This window comes from Contarinia nasturtii, unplaced genomic scaffold (genome assembly GCF_009176525.2).
Source record: "Contarinia nasturtii isolate CC-2019 unplaced genomic scaffold, AAFC_CNas_1.1 Cnas_scaffold_864, whole genome shotgun sequence".
NCBI classification, from domain to species: Eukaryota; Metazoa; Arthropoda; class Insecta; order Diptera; family Cecidomyiidae; genus Contarinia; species Contarinia nasturtii.
Genome location: NW_022198211.1, coordinates 4,129,608 through 4,146,568, shown reverse-complemented (window position 1 = coordinate 4,146,568; position 16,961 = coordinate 4,129,608). Strand labels below are relative to the sequence as shown.

Here is a 16,961-nt window from a genome sequence, read left to right as displayed (position 1 = left end):
GAAAGTGGCAAAGTGTTGTACTTCACAGCTTTTAATGATTCCAATTCCGTTTATATCAGACGGCTCAATGGTCTTGTGGTATGATACTCGCTTAGGGAAAATCTTAATTGCGAGTGGCCCCGAAACTTTGCTAGCATCGTCGTTGTTTATACGTATACGATTGCTTTTGTTATCAATTATGCCAACTCAGCTATATTCGTTGTGTATACGTTCATCAACTGCAACGTTCATTTGTATCAACAGCAACAACGATAACTATCCGAAGTGGCTGATATCGGTGCATTTCAATGTAACAGCTTTTAATGATTCCAATTCCGTTTATATCAGACGGCTCAATGGTCTAGTGGTATGATTTCCGCTTAGGGTGCGGAAGACCCCGAGTTCGATTCTCGGTTGAGCCCGTGATTTTTTATTATATTATGGGTTCAATTCTCGAGCTAAAGGATGTATAGTTTTTTTACTGCCTAATTTCTTTTATTTTATATTGCAAGAAGGAGAAACATAAAAATTTAGTCATTCATCAATTTTTTCCATGAAAAAAAAATTAGAATAATAATTTAATTCCAAGTTGCTTTTGCATTGCTTTAGATGTTTTATGCTTGTTTATTCAATAAAATTTATTCAACTATTAATTTGAAATTGTCGTGTGGTTATTTTCAAAATAATTTATTTGGACTGTTCTTCTACTATTTTAAACTTTTTGTTGAGTTTTACTTCGCATTTGGGTTTCTTTTATTATTAATTCGAATTTGTTTTATTATTATTAATGGTGAGTGTATTAATAGTAGAAGAAAAATCTAAATAAAAAAAATATTTTATGTCCATCTCTTCTCTTACCATTAATAAAAGAAACATACACGGAAAGAAACTGTCGATTTCTCAAATTATGATTCAATTAATCCATTTGAATATATTTATTATCAAAATCGACCGATTTTTTAAACTCCTCACATTTTTCTTCATCATGGATTAGTTTAAGCATTTCTATTTGTTCCAAATCATATTTTTGAAGTGCAAAAATTAAAATAAATGATTTTTCGCTTGAATTAATTGCTATTTTAATCAAGATTAACTCCGTTCCGATTGAAACTGAAATCATAGCATTTAAAATGTGAGCATTAGATTGCATGTCATCGAAAGAGAATTCTGTCTAAATGACAGGAAAGAAATGTGTTTTCTTAAAATTTAAAATGAAATCGGAAATCAAAATGTGAATTTTTCACAGAAATTTATCAAACAAGTTCTTCTTTTTTTTTCATAAGTACTTTGTCGACGAATGAAAATTTATAAAAATATTCAAGTCGAAATCAAATATCATCACAAATGAACGGTATACATTCGTCAACGACCATATCATGTAAAAAGCACCAGTTCTCGTCCGATCACTGAAGTTAAGCTGCATTGAGCATGGTTAGTACTTGAATGGGTGACCGTCTGGGAACACCATGTGTCGTTGGCACCACATCTTTTTTTTTTCTCGTCTTTCTTTATTCTCATTTGAAAGTGAAACAATTGCTTTTAATTTTAAAGATAAAATTCTATTGATTCTATTCAAATAAAATGTCATCAAATTTGATTAGTTAAATAAATTTATTAATAAACGATTTATTTGCCAATACAATTTAAACAATATATGTTTCTGAAAATAAAATATTGAAATTTTTATTTCAACATCATAAACTACATCAATCTATGCACATCAAATTCTATTAATTTCTTTCTTCTCATCAGTCAAATAAATGTTCTTGGATGAATTCCAATGATATATAGTATATATATGAATATTTAGTTTAAAATTGAATATGAATATCACTTATTAACACTCTTTTCATTTATATACTACAATATTTTCCGTTAAAATAATAGAATACAGAGGATATTAATAATTTGTCTTGCTTTTAGTTGGAAGAAAAATTGCTGAAATTTGTTTTCAGTTCAATGGTCGGCTTGGGTTGGTTCATTTGGTTTTTGTTGGTGGTGGCGGTGTTTGTGTGCGATTCCATTTGCTTTGGATTTGTAGTTTGTTGATTGTGTCGAATTGCTGCCTCCAATTTATTTCGTAACTCGGTCGATTGGCTCATCAACATTTTAAATTCTTGCGGGTATTTGGGTCCAATACGCATCAACCACTGCAAGGATTGATCGTGCAATTGACAGGGATATTTCGAACTTGTTTTCAACAAATGTGGCTCCAGCAAATATTCAATGAGAATTGGTACCAACAGCGTCAATAATTGGATTCCTATTTCAAACAAATGACATTTTATACTACATTATTATCAATCAACTTTAAATAAATGAAGTGAAAAAATTTTATAGCGTCTGCTTATCACGACAATTTATTGTTAGTAACATATTCCTGAATTACCTTGTAAAAGATTTCCTTTTTTTGATAGCATTTGGAAATGTTAATGTTTAGATTTAGTTTTTTTTTTTTACAATCATCAAACGATTTAACAAATGAATAGATAAAAAAAAAACGGTTATACTCACTGTTTTGTGGTTCGGCCAATGAAATGAGCGCCTCAATTGTGATGATGCTCTCCAATATGATATTCAGTTCAATGTCGTTTTTCGGATTTTTCGCATTCGTTGCACATAAACCTTCGATAATGCGCGGAGCCAACGCATGTATGTAGGGAGTGGAAACCTTTAAATCGGCATTCACAAAGATTGAACGTGTCGTTTGAATGCATTTCAGTTTCACCATTAGATTAGTTTCGTTTTGCAAACAATGCTGAAAATGATTGATCGAAGGAAACTTTAAATTCGGCACGGAAACAATGGCACTCGGTGCATGAAGAATAAACAATGCAATGCCCAACATCATTGTCACTTCGTCGGCTTTTGTTTCATCGCATCCCGTCTTTGACAAGTCAATCAAGCAGGCCAATGTCGATTGTAACAGTTTACGCAGTTCGCCGGCACTTCGTTCATCGTTGACATATTTGTCGGTTGCAATTGAACGCAAACAATGTAATGCAGATTGTATCATTCCACTGTTTGCTATTATTGTTTGATCGTCAATTGACTTGGTTGCAATTTCTTTGATGACACCTGTAATTAAGTACAATATACTTGGTAAAACCTCAACCGCACCCTTTGGCGAACACAGTCGCCAAATCACATCAAGACATTGAAATGCTTTTGCAACCAATAAACTATTGTCTTCTGTCAATGTTATCGTTCCATTTGAATTGATTTTTATTTGATGCTGCAAATGTTCGTTGGTCAACCGTAAAGTTGTTGACGGGTTCATGGATGGAATTTGACGAACAAACAAACAAAGGCACACCTCCAACACGGCATAAACTACCGATTGACCGGGTATAATTTCACCACTCTCACCACCTTCGCCCAATAAATCCAACTCTCTTTGCATTTCAGTCTTTAATTCATTATCTTCGATTTGAGACAATTTCTCCTCCTTTTCACGTGTCAACCATTCGTGAGCCGCCTGAATGACACGTTTCAAAATTTCAATGCACAATAGTTGCACTTCCAAACTGTCTCGCGTCAAAATTATGCGATGCAAAACATTGCACAGCTCAATTGCCAGAGTCCGATTATCCTTGAATAATTGTTCGCGTGCCCAAGCACCATCGAATAATGTATAAATGGATTGTAAACATGCTAAAACTGCTTCCAATTTTTCATTTGAACGTGTGCTACAAATGGCTTCCATTGCAATTCCAAACACCAAATGAAAACGGTCCGCCCGCAGACTACCATGGCTGGACTGCAAGCTATCGACAGGATTATTGTTTGTGATTTTTTCATTTTCTGCATCTTTTGTGGTCGTCTTTTCATTTTCATCGTCATCAATACCGCCACCGCCACCGACCAATGAATGAAAACCAGTCGAATTAAGCCACAATGAAGCAGCATATAGAATTTGTGGCCAAGCGCTCAAATAGTGCGGTTTAGAGGAATTCATTGTGTCATTTGTGTAAAATGCTCCACCATCGTGTGGCAATTGACTTGCAAATTCTGGCGGAAGTAATAGCAATGCATGATCTTTAAGTGCAGCCAACCAATGCTGTGACAAGTTGTCTAATTCAGGTTTCACCAACGACAATAAGCTCTCGCCGCGACTCTCAAAATCACCAAAATCAACGTCATCGTCATTTGCTGCATTTGCAACTGCCGACGTGGTTGTGGTTGTGGTTGTAACGGCATAATTTGAATTCGAACTGGTTAAATTTTTCATTATCAAACTTGCCGGCGCAAAACCATTTCCTATCGATAAATAACTATACATTATGATATTGCATTAAAAATAAAATGAAATGTAAAATTACCAATCATTGCGACAATGTAAACCTCTCCCCATGCCTTTAGAATCGATAATTTTTCGAGTGTCGCCATACTTTCGTTGTACAATTCCGTGCTGATCGTCTTTGTACGAAGCTTTGACAAGCTAATGACAAGTAATTGATGCACACGACGCAAATCATTCAAATCACGTGCAACACCAGAACCAATCCACGCCGAACATACTTCACAGGCAGCAGCTGTCACGTGTGACGGTGTATCCGTCGAAAATGCTGGACGAATGGCAGCTCCAACCTTGAAAACAATAGTACAGTATTAAAGAGTGGATATAATTAAAATATTTCCGAATCGCTTGAAATACCTGCGCTTGAAATTGTTCAAGCAGCAAATGTCCGGGAAATTCTGGTTCGGGCACGCGTGCAAATTTATCAATAATTTCTTGTAGTGTTTTCAAACCTTCCAATCGCAATGGATCCGAATCACTAGTAGCTGCCATAAATGCCATTCGAATTAAATCGCTTAAATGTAAGATTAAATAGTCGGCTCGTGATTTGGTAATTTGCATTTCTTTGGCTTGTATCAAATCGAAATGAATTGGACTTGAACTTTCGCAAGCATTAATAATTTTGCGTACACATTCTGCCGCAAATACTCGTGTTGGCCATCTCGGTTGAATGCTTTGTTTCGATGTATCTTCTTCAACATGAAAATCCGCTACATCATCATCGTTGTCGTCATCGTCATCATTGTCACCATCGTTATTATTTACTTTCAATGCGTCCATACCACCACGAATGCCACCACCACAACCACTACCAAACTCATCATTCGTTCCAATTGTATTCGCATCATTGGCAATGGTCAATACATTTTTGCACATTGTCAACCATTGTGATAAATTTTCAGCCGCCAGCATTTGTAACATCGAATTTAATGTATCGTGAATATTTTTAATCATTTCAGCATCTGTCTCTGTATCAAGCATAGCAAATAAAACTCCTGGCAAACCGGTCTCATTCATTGTAATCGCATTGTTATCATCGCCCCCTCCGATGCCATTGCCTCCGCTGAACAAAGTCATTGCATGTTCGCATACTTCTCTTGCTTCACGTTGTGCCAATTGGCGCAAGCACGCAACTGCCGCCTTTCGCAATACCAAGTAATTATTGGATAGTGTTTTGCATAGTGACAACACCAACGATGATAGATTTACATGACGCAATGCAAATAGATGAAGCTGCTGTAAACATCCAGTTGCCTCAGCCTGAACCAAAGGATCTGCATGCGATTGCATAATTCCGCATGCACATAGCAACGAAGAACGCATCGTTGAAATTGATGCGGTGTTTCCTTGTAGTTCTGGTCCCATTGTTGTAATAATTGCCGAGAGCACACGACCAATACACTGATGAACATCGCACGATTGTGGAACCGTGAGCAAAAGTTTAATCGACAGCGATAGCGTGTGCTCAACATAACCACGAAACATCAGACCACCCGAATCAGCAATCAATGACAATGCATACAATGACCAAACTTGAACGACCGGACTGCTACCATCCTGAGCCAATGCCAGCAAAATTGAAACGCTCGTATTCAAGTGCTGCGAAGATCCCATTCCGCCAACATATTTGTGAAGGCACCCCAAAGCCAATGAGTGGCCAGTGCGTGTGATAACATCACGTGCCGATTTCAATTTATCAAAACTTGATTGTGCCAATTCAGCTGTAAACTTTGAATCGCTAACCACTTGAGCGATACGACCGAGTGCTTCGCAGGCCGCACATCTTAAAATCGGATTCGCACAAATCAAAGCATTTGTTATCAAAGTGGTTGCACTTTTCTTTACATCGTCCTGTCCAATGGTCGACTTTGAATCATTCAAACCCTTCAGTCCGCTCAACAATGCCGCAAAAATATTCATTTGAACCGCTTCTTGGCGTGAGCTCTTTGCATGCTTTATACACTCGGCAAAGTGATCAAACATCTGGATGCGATGCTTGTTTGCGACGCGCGGAAAAATCAATCCAAACAAAGTAACCGACGAATCAATTACAGCAACACCCAATGGTAATGGACCCGGATAAGTGCATGATTTTGGCAGCGGTCGATACAAACAGCATTGATCGTGTTCAAGGGCACCAGAACCGGCTGCGGAGTGCGGTTGAAGCTAAAAATTGAAAAAAAAAAATAAAATAAATGAAAACGATAAATAAATTTCTTTGTTTGCTTACACACAGCTCAGTAAGCAGTCAATTTCAAAAACATATTAAATCATCAAACGATAAGTCAAAGCCATTTATTTATTTCCAATCACGTGGCATTAAATTTCAATTGTCTTGCAATATAATCAGCTATTTTTAGACGAAATGCAATCGAGAAAAAAATCAATGCAAACAAAACGAGAATGATGTGTGTGTGTGTGTGTTACACTGTACAGTTGGTATGTGTGTTTGTGTGAAATAACTTTATATAGTTATAGTTACACGCCAATCGGCGCGCGCACTCCCAACTTACGTGTTCTGCATGTGATTTCCGATTCGGTTCCATCTAATTGATTCATTTATCAAGAAATCATAATATTGTCAAGTATGTGAAAAGTTTGAATATTTAAAAAAAAAAACAAAATTATGAATTCGGTTTCTTTGAATCCTACTGAAATTATACATCGATGAATAATTGGTATTGATTGTTCTTTTCTACAATATTTGAGTTTCAAAACCAGAAGTAAAAATGTAAAAGATTTTTTTCACCCACCTGATCTTCGATGACTCGGTGATCAGTTTCTTCCAAAAAAATGCCCAAAATGATGGAATCATCCGAATGACACAAATCACGCAACAATGAATTTGTGGTGTTGGCTGGGTTTTCCGTTAGTGTAAATTCAGCAATGAGCATTCTCAAAAGGTGCGTATAGGAAGACTCTAAACTATTGGCCGGCAATAGCGTTAGTGTTTCGTAGAGACGAAGACGAACCATGGCTGCTGGAGCTTTCAGCTGTTGCCCATACGATTTGAGTACGGATGATAGACTAGAGTTTTTTTTTTCACAAAACAAAAATATAGATAAATCTTTTTTTCTTCTCTTCTTCTACAATTAAATTTGAAAAGGCATTTTAATTTCATACTTGACAAGCATAGCTAAAGCGCTTTCAATTGGTATCATAAGGCGTCGTGTAATATCATCGGTTAATAGTTCGCCGCAATGTAGTAGGAAGCTATGCATTACAGACAGTGCACCGGCTCGACCTTCGAGCGTCACCTGCCATGTGAATGAATCCCCTCGAGCCTTTTCAGATTCCATCTCTTTCGACGATCGTGGAAATGAATTTCGCCACAGCAATAGCATTCGCGGCAATAATCCCTTGACCACTGGAACGCCCAAAGTCATGATGGCACCAATCAGCAACCATCCGGCTTGTGTGCGATTCAATGACAAGCGACTATTTTGACTGGCCGACCGTAAAAGTTCTTCAGCGGTATTAAATACAATTTTTCCTTTTGTGTGCGGAATGCCAAGCGGCGATAATCGAACACTGCCAAGTACACTTGCCAGAGCTGCACTGTATCCAGCAATAGCTTCAGGCGATGATCGCATAGTTTCGATTGCTTCAATGAATCGATCGATTAACGGTGTTATTCGACTTGGCACCGCTACACAAACACATCTGCAAATAAAGAAATGTATTTCCATTAAATTAAAATAAATGTATTCAGGTATATGCCTACTATATAATTACTTACCTCAAACACCAAGCAGCCGCTAAACGTGCTGCCACGCTGGGATGTATCAAAACGGCACACGTTGCATCAATAAAGTTAAGATGTTGATCGTTTAGTAGATTTTGTGATGTGGTACCCAAACTGGTCACCAAACAGCCCAACTCTTGCAAAGCACACACAAGTAAATGTTGACTGAATAGCGTTTCTTGGTTCGAATCCTTTGCATTCTCTGGATTAAAATCGATCGTACTCATTTGTTTTGCTATGATGTGAACGATTTCTTTGCATGCTGACGATTGAGCTTTCTCCCCTAAAATTTTTCCAATTGTCGCTCTCAAAATGAAATTTATACATTTTCTTGAATAAACTGCATCTACGTGTGAACTAGCGGCCTTTGGATTGGCAACCAAGTCGAGAATATGTGTCAGAAATGTTTGTAAATTTCGTTCTAGCCAGCTACCGCCCATTTGACGAATAAATATAACATAAGAATGCGTCACACCAACGCGAACCTCACGATTTACACTTGAGCTGCCTTTAATCATTTCACCAGTACCTTTGAGAAAAGATGCACCGCCGCGTAAAAAACCCGACATTAAAATGCCAAATGCTTCATCCAGTGATGTTTGACGGGTGATTGGTTGTGCTTTAACCTGTACCACACCCTTTGGCAATGTTTGTTGCTGTTGTTGCGTGAATGCGATTAACGAACCCAAAAGTTTGGCGACCGCACAACGCACTTCATAGTTACTACCATCAAATGCTCGGAAACAAAGTGCGGCCATATTCTCCAATTCTGTTGTGTACAAAAACGGTGCATGATTCATCATTTCCAAGAGACATTTTGCAGCTGCTACACGAACTGACATAACACGATCCGATAAACAGTATTTGGTCGCTTTATAAATTTCCTTGTGAACATTTGAAATGGCCGTGTCCATGCCGCAACATACTTTTTCCAATGTGACCATAATCTCGATACGCATTTGTGATTCGGCACTTTTAAGCGATTTTATTAAAATGGTGACCGTCTCTTCGTAACTACGACCTGAAGGGTGGAAATAACGGAAAAATGATCAACATGTAATGGAACGTAACGCAAAAATAATCGAAAGAATGATTAGCAATTCTTAAGTAATGGAATAATAACTATAACTGACCCATCATCCGTCCGAGTTTCTCATACATTGAACCGACACAACATATTGCAGCTCTACAAAAAAAAATTCACTCATTTTATTCAATGAACTTTTTACTTGCTATTCAATAGAATCTATTCGAGCGGAGTACTTACAATTTTGTTGGCAAAAAACTCGGTGAATCATCCTTATTTTTTAATATATCGTTGCACTTGTTCACAGTATCGAATAGAAGAAATGTATCACCAACGGAAAACAGAGTTGATAAACAACTCGCTAATAATTTGCCTGTTAATTAACAATAAAAAAATATATTAATGGAATATTTATTGAATGAATTGTTGCTTGCAATAATTTACGCGTTGGAGGTCCTGGAGATCCCTGAATTTGAGTTGTTAATTGTTCCACCAATTTCTTTTGGCATGCTTTTACATCAGACTACACATGCGAACGTACAAAAAACAAAACGAAGAAAGTGTGAATCATTTTGTTGAATTCTGATTTCTCAAAAAAAAAACTTACTTTCTGAGCAGCAACCAATCCCTTGTCCAAATACCGAAGCCATTCAAAGACGTACAGGGGCTTCTTATGATCTGGGATATTTTTGATCGCCTCTTCATTCAGTGTTAAACTGTGCGATGACTCCATTTTCAACGAGATGTCGTGATGGCTCCGTTTTTTAGTTATCTGCAATCGATTGACATTGAATTTATAATTAAATTCTACATTATTATTTAGATTTAAAAGTTATCAAACAAAAAAAGTAGATAAAAAATTTCGTTTACACCTAGGTTTACAATGATTGTGTGTTTTTTTGTGAAAAAAATTCAAGAATTGCAATCATAATAGACAAAGTGTATTCTATGCGAACTGACAAAAATACACTGCCTCATTCGGTGAATCATAAATAGATAATTGCTCATACAAGGCAAACAGTTTTATGTATGTGTTTAATGATCCAATCAATTTGCCGCATTCAAGATACAATGAAAAAAATGTTGGGGATTTTTTTTATTTCTTTATTCAACCCATTATGACCAACACTTCGTATGAATCATCTGGCCCATGTATAGCTCTCCAAAAAGAATAGTCTTTGATTATCAAACTGGAAAACAGATACTCTTCCCCGATTCAACTCTGTAGCACAAATATTGCACATTCAAAGCAATTATGCGGAAAAAAGCAAATAAAATACGGTAGATGGTTTCCTTGCTACATTTATTGTAAGAAAGTTGAATGTAATCATTTTTTTCAAACTTATAAAAACTGAGAATGTCGACACTTGGACACACAATTCTTTTTAATATAACATATTAATATTATAATTTAACATATTATTCTTTATAAGTGAAAAAGAAATTGATTGTCACATTTTGTGGTTTTTTTTTTAAACAATTTATGCTGTCTTTTCGAAATAGAAAGTTCAGGTTTCATTTGCTAAAATACAATATTACTTGTGGTTTAACCGCAGACATTATGTTTCATTTTTGCATTTTATTTTCAATCGAAAAACATGAATAATCGTCATGCGTACGTGTTTTTGTGCTTTTGAATGCATGTGGGGCATAGTGTGAGGTGAATGAACTCAGTCTACACTGTAATTTTGATGGGATTAAAATATAATCCTTTCGGATTTATTTGATAAAAAATCCAAATGGATTAAAATGAAATTTTAAATGTAAAATACAATAGTTTTGTAAAACAGTTAAATTGTATTAAGTGTTTGAATATTAAATGAATAATCATTCTGGTGGAACACTGTTTCATATTATATTGACATTTAACAGGCCGGCTGAAAAGTTCGTAGGCTAACATAGTAAAACACATTTTTTTGGCAAAATTCGGTTTTATTATTCAACATACATGCCTTCGAGGGCGATACAGCGATTCCAACGATTTTCCAAATTTTCGATACCATTTTTATAGTACGATTTCTCTTTACCCTCAAAATAGGCCTCTGTTTCAGCGATTACTTCTTCATCAGCGCTAAAAATTTTTCCCGCGAGCATTCTTTTGAGGTCTGCGAACAGGAAATAATCGCTGGGGGCCAGATCTGGAGAATACGGTGGATGGGGAAGCAATTCAAAACCCAATTCATGCAATTTTGCCATCGTTTTCATTGATTTGTGACACGGTGCATTATCTTGATGAAACAGCACTTTTTTCTTTTTCAAATGGGGCCGTTTTTTTGTGATCTCATCCTTCAAACGCTCCAATAACGCTATGTAGTAGTCGCTGTTGATGGTCCGGCCCCTTTGGAGGTAATCGATGAATATGATACCGTGCGCATCCCAAAATACAGACGCCATAACCTTGCCAGCCGACTGTTGCGTTTTTCCACGCTTTGGATTCGGTTCACCGTGTGCAGTCCACTCGGCTGACTGTCGATTGGACTCCGGAGTGTGGTGATGGAGCCATGTTTGATCCATTGTCACATATCGTCGGAAAAATTCGTCTTTATTACGGTTGAACAGCTCCAAACATTGCTCCGAATCATCAACACGTTGTTGCTTTTGATCGATTGTGAGCACGCGCGGCACCCACTTTGCAAACAGCTTTCGCATGTCCAAATATTCATGCACGATATGTCCAACACGTTCCTTTGATATCTTTAGGGTCTCAGCTATATCGCTTAACTTCACTTTACGATCATTCAAAATTATTTTGTGGATTTTTTTGATGTTTTCGTCGGTAACAGCCTCTTTTGGCCGTCCACTGCGCGCATCGTCTTCAGTGCTCATTTCGCCTCGTTTAAATTTAGCAAACCACTTCTCAATGGTTGATTTCCCTGGTGCAGAGTCCAAATAATACTTATCAAGCCAAACCTTGGCTTCAACAGTATTTTTTTTCACCAAAAAGCAATGCTTCATAAACACACGAAATTCTCTTTTATCCATTTTTTTCACAATAACAAAAGTTGCTTCACTCTCAATGCAATAACTCACGAACCAATGGTCCGATTGCTGTCAAATTTTGACACATATCTTTTGAAGGTTGGCACTAATTAAAAATCATATGGATTTAATTCTAGTAACGCCATCTATGTGTCAGCCTACGAACTTTTCAGCCGGCCTGTTACATGAAACTTCAAACGCCTGTCATTGTCTTTCGATTACAAACATAACCTTTCACGGTCTTATGTTTGTTGTGTAAAACCGTTGCGTGCACCGTTGTCGAAAAAGCTATTTTTGTTTCTGTTGGAATTTCGATTGATTTGTTTATTAAAGATGATTTTCAATAAAATCCTTTTTTCCATCGCTTCTGTGCTATTTATAAGATTTCTGATAAAATGTTTCATAGCTAGTGGAAACAAAGTGAAGAAAGGGTGATTAGCGGATGGTTCTCAATAAGAGTTGGGATCGGATATCAGCACATATTCCATTTCATAACCTCATTCTTTTGAGCTCAATGATTTTTTTTTTGTGAAGCGTAACATGGCGAACATTTTGCTGAGTTTTCAAAATCCATCAGAATCGTGAACAACCGAAACACACATTGTAAAATGCTTGAGAATATTCTTGCTTTGGTGACGAATGATTTTCAATAAAGTTTTTGGTTCGTTTGCATCGAAGACTTGTGAAATTATATTTATGCAAGAGTGAAATGAACGCATTGTTAGTTTGTTTATTAAAAGATAATTTCATGAAAACAAAGTAAAAAAATGATTAGCGGATGGTTTTCAAAAAAAGTTGAGATCGGTTTGCATCCATATCAGCACATATTCCTTGACATAACCGCTTTTGTGCTCAATGATTTTTTTTGTGAAGGGTAACATGGCAAATATGTTGAGTTTTCGAAATCCATCAGAATCGTGAACAACCGAAACATACATTGAGAATACATGTGAGAATATTCTTGCTTTGTTGATGAATGATTTTCAATAAAGTTTTTGATTCGTTTGCATCGAAGAATTGTGACATTACATTTATGCAAGAGTGAAATGAACGCATTGTTAATTTGTTTATTGTGAACCCGTTCGATTACATGAATCGGTGATTGTATATTTTGATGAATTTTTAGAGGCCCGTTTTTAAAATACCGGGAACTTATAAATTCATCAAAAAAAATATATTGCTGAATCAACAGATTTTAGACTATAAATATACGAGAGCTGTTCGGTATACTATCACTCGATCACGATGGCTGGAAAGAAACGGAAGCCTGCAGCATCGGCTTCTAAGCCAAAGCCAGTAAAGAAAAGTGCAAAAAAGGCTTGAAACACAATCGACCAATGAAAACAGATGAATTTCGTGATTTGATCAGCGATTATGTGCTTGAAATGACGCGATGTTTCATTTTGGGTGCACTCAGTGTTCATTACTTGATTTTCAAATTTTTTCAAGTGCGTTGTGATGGCAATCGATACGGTGAAATCGAAGATTACTTCAGTCAATTTGTGGATTCTTATCCTTCGATGATTTTTTCCGAGGGACGCAAAATGTTGATAGCGACGATGAAGATGCCGTAATGAACTGTGGATACAAGGTGTCCAGAATGATTTATCGTTTGTTTCGTAAATATTTCGTGAGAGCTCCAAAAATTGAGAAAATAGCAAATATTTTCAACTACGCATCACAAATGTACTACACAAATTTTAAGAATAACGTTTGCTATCACGCATATTCTCGTCTTTGGAAGTTTTTTGAGCACCAAAATGCGACCAAGCAACAGATCAACGACAGCATGGAATATCTATTCAAAAAGAAATCAGAGCGCGTAACAGATCCGTATCTAATTGAAATACTAAAAAATGAATTGCATCCAATTCGTTTCGGAGATGGTCGAGCATATTTTTGTACGATGACGACGGCAGGCAATTGGTTCAAATACGTACCAATATTTCTACATTTGCAACGGAAAGAACAGAGCTCCGTGATTATAGAAATTTCACCGTTTTTCCAGTTTCAACGTTTAAAAGACATCACATTCGCATTGATAGATCGGATGCCCACACCCACGGCTCATTAGACGTGATGGAACACCAAAGCAGTGTAAGGAATTAAAAGCCGCTGATTGGGACGTGCTTTGGCGAACGTATTTTGACATTGATGCCATCGAAAGAACACCGCAAAATGACAATTGTGCCACTATAAAATTCCGAAATTCGATTCAAACGGATGGAGTGGCTATGTCATTCTGGATGGAACGCACAAAATTCGTCGTTGTCAAAGACGAAAATGAAATCATGCGGGAGACTCAAGAAAAGTTATTGAAAGCGCAACAAGTGTATGGTCTCGATCCAAGTCTTCGGCTGGTGATTGGCGGTGTTTGTGTGACCAATTACAATGATCCAAACAAGGAAAATCGCCGCGAAAAACTCGTTCGATTGACATCGGGTCAATATAATCACATGATCGGCTATCGAAAAAATGCGTATTCACCGAGAATCTTTTGATGAGCAACCAGGTCCACATTCAGACAACATTGATAGATATGTCGATCATATTTTACGGCATTTCAATGAGAAGTTTGAAGCATACACGCAGTACGAATATGCACTTCAAGATTTTCTACAGTACATCGATACGAATAAGACACTCGATGAGTTGGCAGACTGGTTGATCGATGGCAAAGAAACATTCGTATTTGTGGGTGAAAATTTCATTGCTGCCGACTCAAAAGCAAAAGGTTATTTATTTATTTATAATTGAATTTATATTGAGTTTGCAAAATACTATTTGTGATTTTATTTAAAAAAAAAAAAGGCTATATTCGGTCGAAAGTACGCGATTTGTTTGAGAAAATGAAACGACGGCGCAACTGTACAGTGGTCTAAGTGGATGAATTTCGAACAACAAAGATGTGCTCATTGTGTTTCAAAGACTTGGAATTTCCAAAGAAAGGTGATCGTGTGAAGATGAAGTATCGATACTTTACTTGCCGTGGATGCGAACCATTGCCAGAAGGAAATAAACAACATGGTCCCATCGAATCACGAAAGAGTAATCATCTTTTGACGAAACAACGAAAACATCGACCTCGTCCTGGACCACGTATGGCATCAAAATTCCGACGCTACGAAGAAAAATGGACAATTGGTCGTACTATCACATGGAATCGTGATACAAATGCCGGTCGCAATATACTCTACAAAGGATTATGCATTTGATTGAATCGATTTCTCAATATGAACAATAAGTAATGAATTTGTTATTTGCAGGCAATATATTGAATTAACTGGTCAGTTGAGCTGACAGTACGTTAGCCAGCTTAATGGGCTAAAACAATAGAAGTTATTGTTATAATGAACAATCACTTCTATTAAAACAAGAAAAGTGATTCATCATTATAACAATAACTTCTATTGTTTGAGTCCATTTAGCTGGCTAACGTACTGTCAGCTCAACTGACCAGTTAGTTCAATATATTGTCTGGTTATTTGTTAAACAATTCAAACATAGGACGGTGTGCTGTAACGAATGAAGAACTACACCCCGTATTTCAAAGACCTACAGCACCCATTCAGGTAAAAAAAAATAATTTATCAAATTGTAATTAAAATGCACACTAACTATGTTTAACTTGAAGTTCACATTAAGTATTGTTATTATAATCATTACTTTCAGAATCAACAACCAATACAAGGAACATCGCGTTCTATCCAAGATCAAGCACGAAACTCTCGGTCGTAAGCCCTGGGTATTGTGCGGGATGTCATCGTGGTCTTATTATAGCTACTTTTAGTAAGTATTGAAATTTAATTCTATAGTGCTAACATTTAATCCTTTTGGATTATTTTGATGAAAAATCTCAAATGATTAATATTTAATCCCTTCCATTTTACAGAGTATTCGTAATAGAATTTCGATGTGTTTTTGTATTTAAAAAAATGTGTTCTATGTATACATTTCAAAGTGGATGAGCATGTCCATGAATCAAATCTGTTTATAGAATTAGTGCAGCTACACGTACACACACACACACACACACACAATTTATCACGTAACAATATTATCGGCTACAATGTTGTTTGCTTTGAAGAAATAAAGTTCATAAAAAAACACCCACGCAGTCGTCGAATGCTTTTAGAAAATGAGAAAAAATTGCAAATTATTCGTCATTTAGGTCACTTTATTCGCTATTGCTGGCGAAAGAAAGATTCCAATGCAGAAACTTACAACACCATCTCGTATGGTGTGTAAAAGTGGTCATGAATGCACATTATTTTTCGTGCACATTTCTACAATCGGTAATTAATGGCATAACATTAAATTGCTTACCTCTCGTGCGTTTTTTTCCCTCTTGTCTCTTTATTGTGCTTACATTCGGATGTATACAAAATCGATAATTGTGTGACAAACAATGAAAATCGTCCATAGACGACAAGTAAAATTCTATTTTTCACTCAAAATTCACTTGCATATGAATTAAATGAAAATAAAATTCGCCTTGCATCGGCTATAAACTTCGCTTTTAAAATAAGAACAAACAATTTTTGATTTCAATTAAAACGGAATGAATGAAAATTGAATTGTCAATGAGCTATTTTTTTCTTCTTCACTCATCCACAAGAGTTTCTCCGTACAATGGCTCTTCTTTTGTGCACACACAACAAAAAACTAATGATGTGTGAAACGAGCGATGAGAAAGACAAGCGTACAACAAGAATGGTTGTGCGTACGTCAAAATGGCAAGTCGTTTTGTACGGTTGCTGGGAGCGGTTCAGTTAGCGGTTATTTTTATGTTTACATGTGAATGTGAATTTTTCACACGCAAATAATAAGTGATTACCAATTTCATTCGGATTGAACGTAATCAATAATAATTTTGCTTCAGTTTTATGGAAACTAAACCATTTTTATTTATCTTTAACGTTTGTTAAAAT

At 36.4% G+C, this 16,961-nt stretch overlaps 1 protein-coding gene and 2 non-coding genes across 6 annotated transcripts; 2 read left to right on the top strand and 1 right to left on the bottom strand.

Moving 5' to 3' along the window:
* The first annotated feature begins 329 nt into the window (after positions 1-329).
* Positions 330-401, top strand: Trnap-agg. The gene has a single exon. It is a non-coding gene; the product is annotated as a tRNA-Pro (tRNA).
* Positions 402-1,340: 939 nt separating this feature from the next.
* On the top strand, positions 1,341-1,459 carry LOC116342695. The gene has a single exon (XR_004201271.1). It is a non-coding gene; the product is annotated as a 5S ribosomal RNA (ribosomal RNA).
* Positions 1,460-1,636: 177 nt separating this feature from the next.
* Positions 1,637-16,696, bottom strand: LOC116342688 (HEAT repeat-containing protein 5B). Of its 4 annotated transcripts, XM_031770401.1 has the most exons (14): positions 16,357-16,696; positions 9,659-9,823; positions 9,496-9,574; positions 9,292-9,424; positions 9,158-9,210; positions 8,019-9,045; positions 7,403-7,942; positions 7,033-7,306; positions 6,793-6,825; positions 4,637-6,445; positions 4,302-4,569; positions 2,494-4,239; positions 2,369-2,383; positions 1,637-2,242 (listed from the first exon to the last, which is right to left on the bottom strand). In XM_031770401.1, the coding sequence occupies exons 2-14, from the start codon at positions 9,782-9,784 to the stop codon at positions 1,899-1,901; spliced, it is 6,447 nt and encodes a 2,148-aa protein (XP_031626261.1). In that variant the 5' UTR covers positions 9,785-9,823; positions 16,357-16,696; the 3' UTR covers positions 1,637-1,898. The 4 variants fall into 4 exon arrangements, with proteins under 4 accessions (XP_031626261.1, XP_031626262.1, XP_031626264.1 ...); XM_031770402.1 differs by lacking the exon at positions 2,369-2,383; XM_031770404.1 differs by lacking the exon at positions 6,793-6,825.
* Positions 16,697-16,961: the final 265 nt, after the last annotated feature.

What these genes read in the sequence shown, in the direction of transcription:
- LOC116342688 (XM_031770401.1), bottom strand. Translation starts at nt 9,784, where the DNA reads ATGGAGTCATCGCACAGTTTAACACTGAATGAAGAGGCGATCAAAAAT. An exon ending in ATCTCCAGGACCTCCAACGC is followed by an intron (nt 9,425 to 9,495) that starts GTAAATTATTGC and finishes GTTAATTAACAG; the next exon opens with GCAAATTATTAGCGAGTTGT. An exon ending in GGAAATCACATGCAGAACAC is followed by an intron (nt 6,446 to 6,792) that starts GTAAGTTGGGAG and finishes TTCAATTTTTAG; the next exon opens with CTTCAACCGCACTCCGCAGC.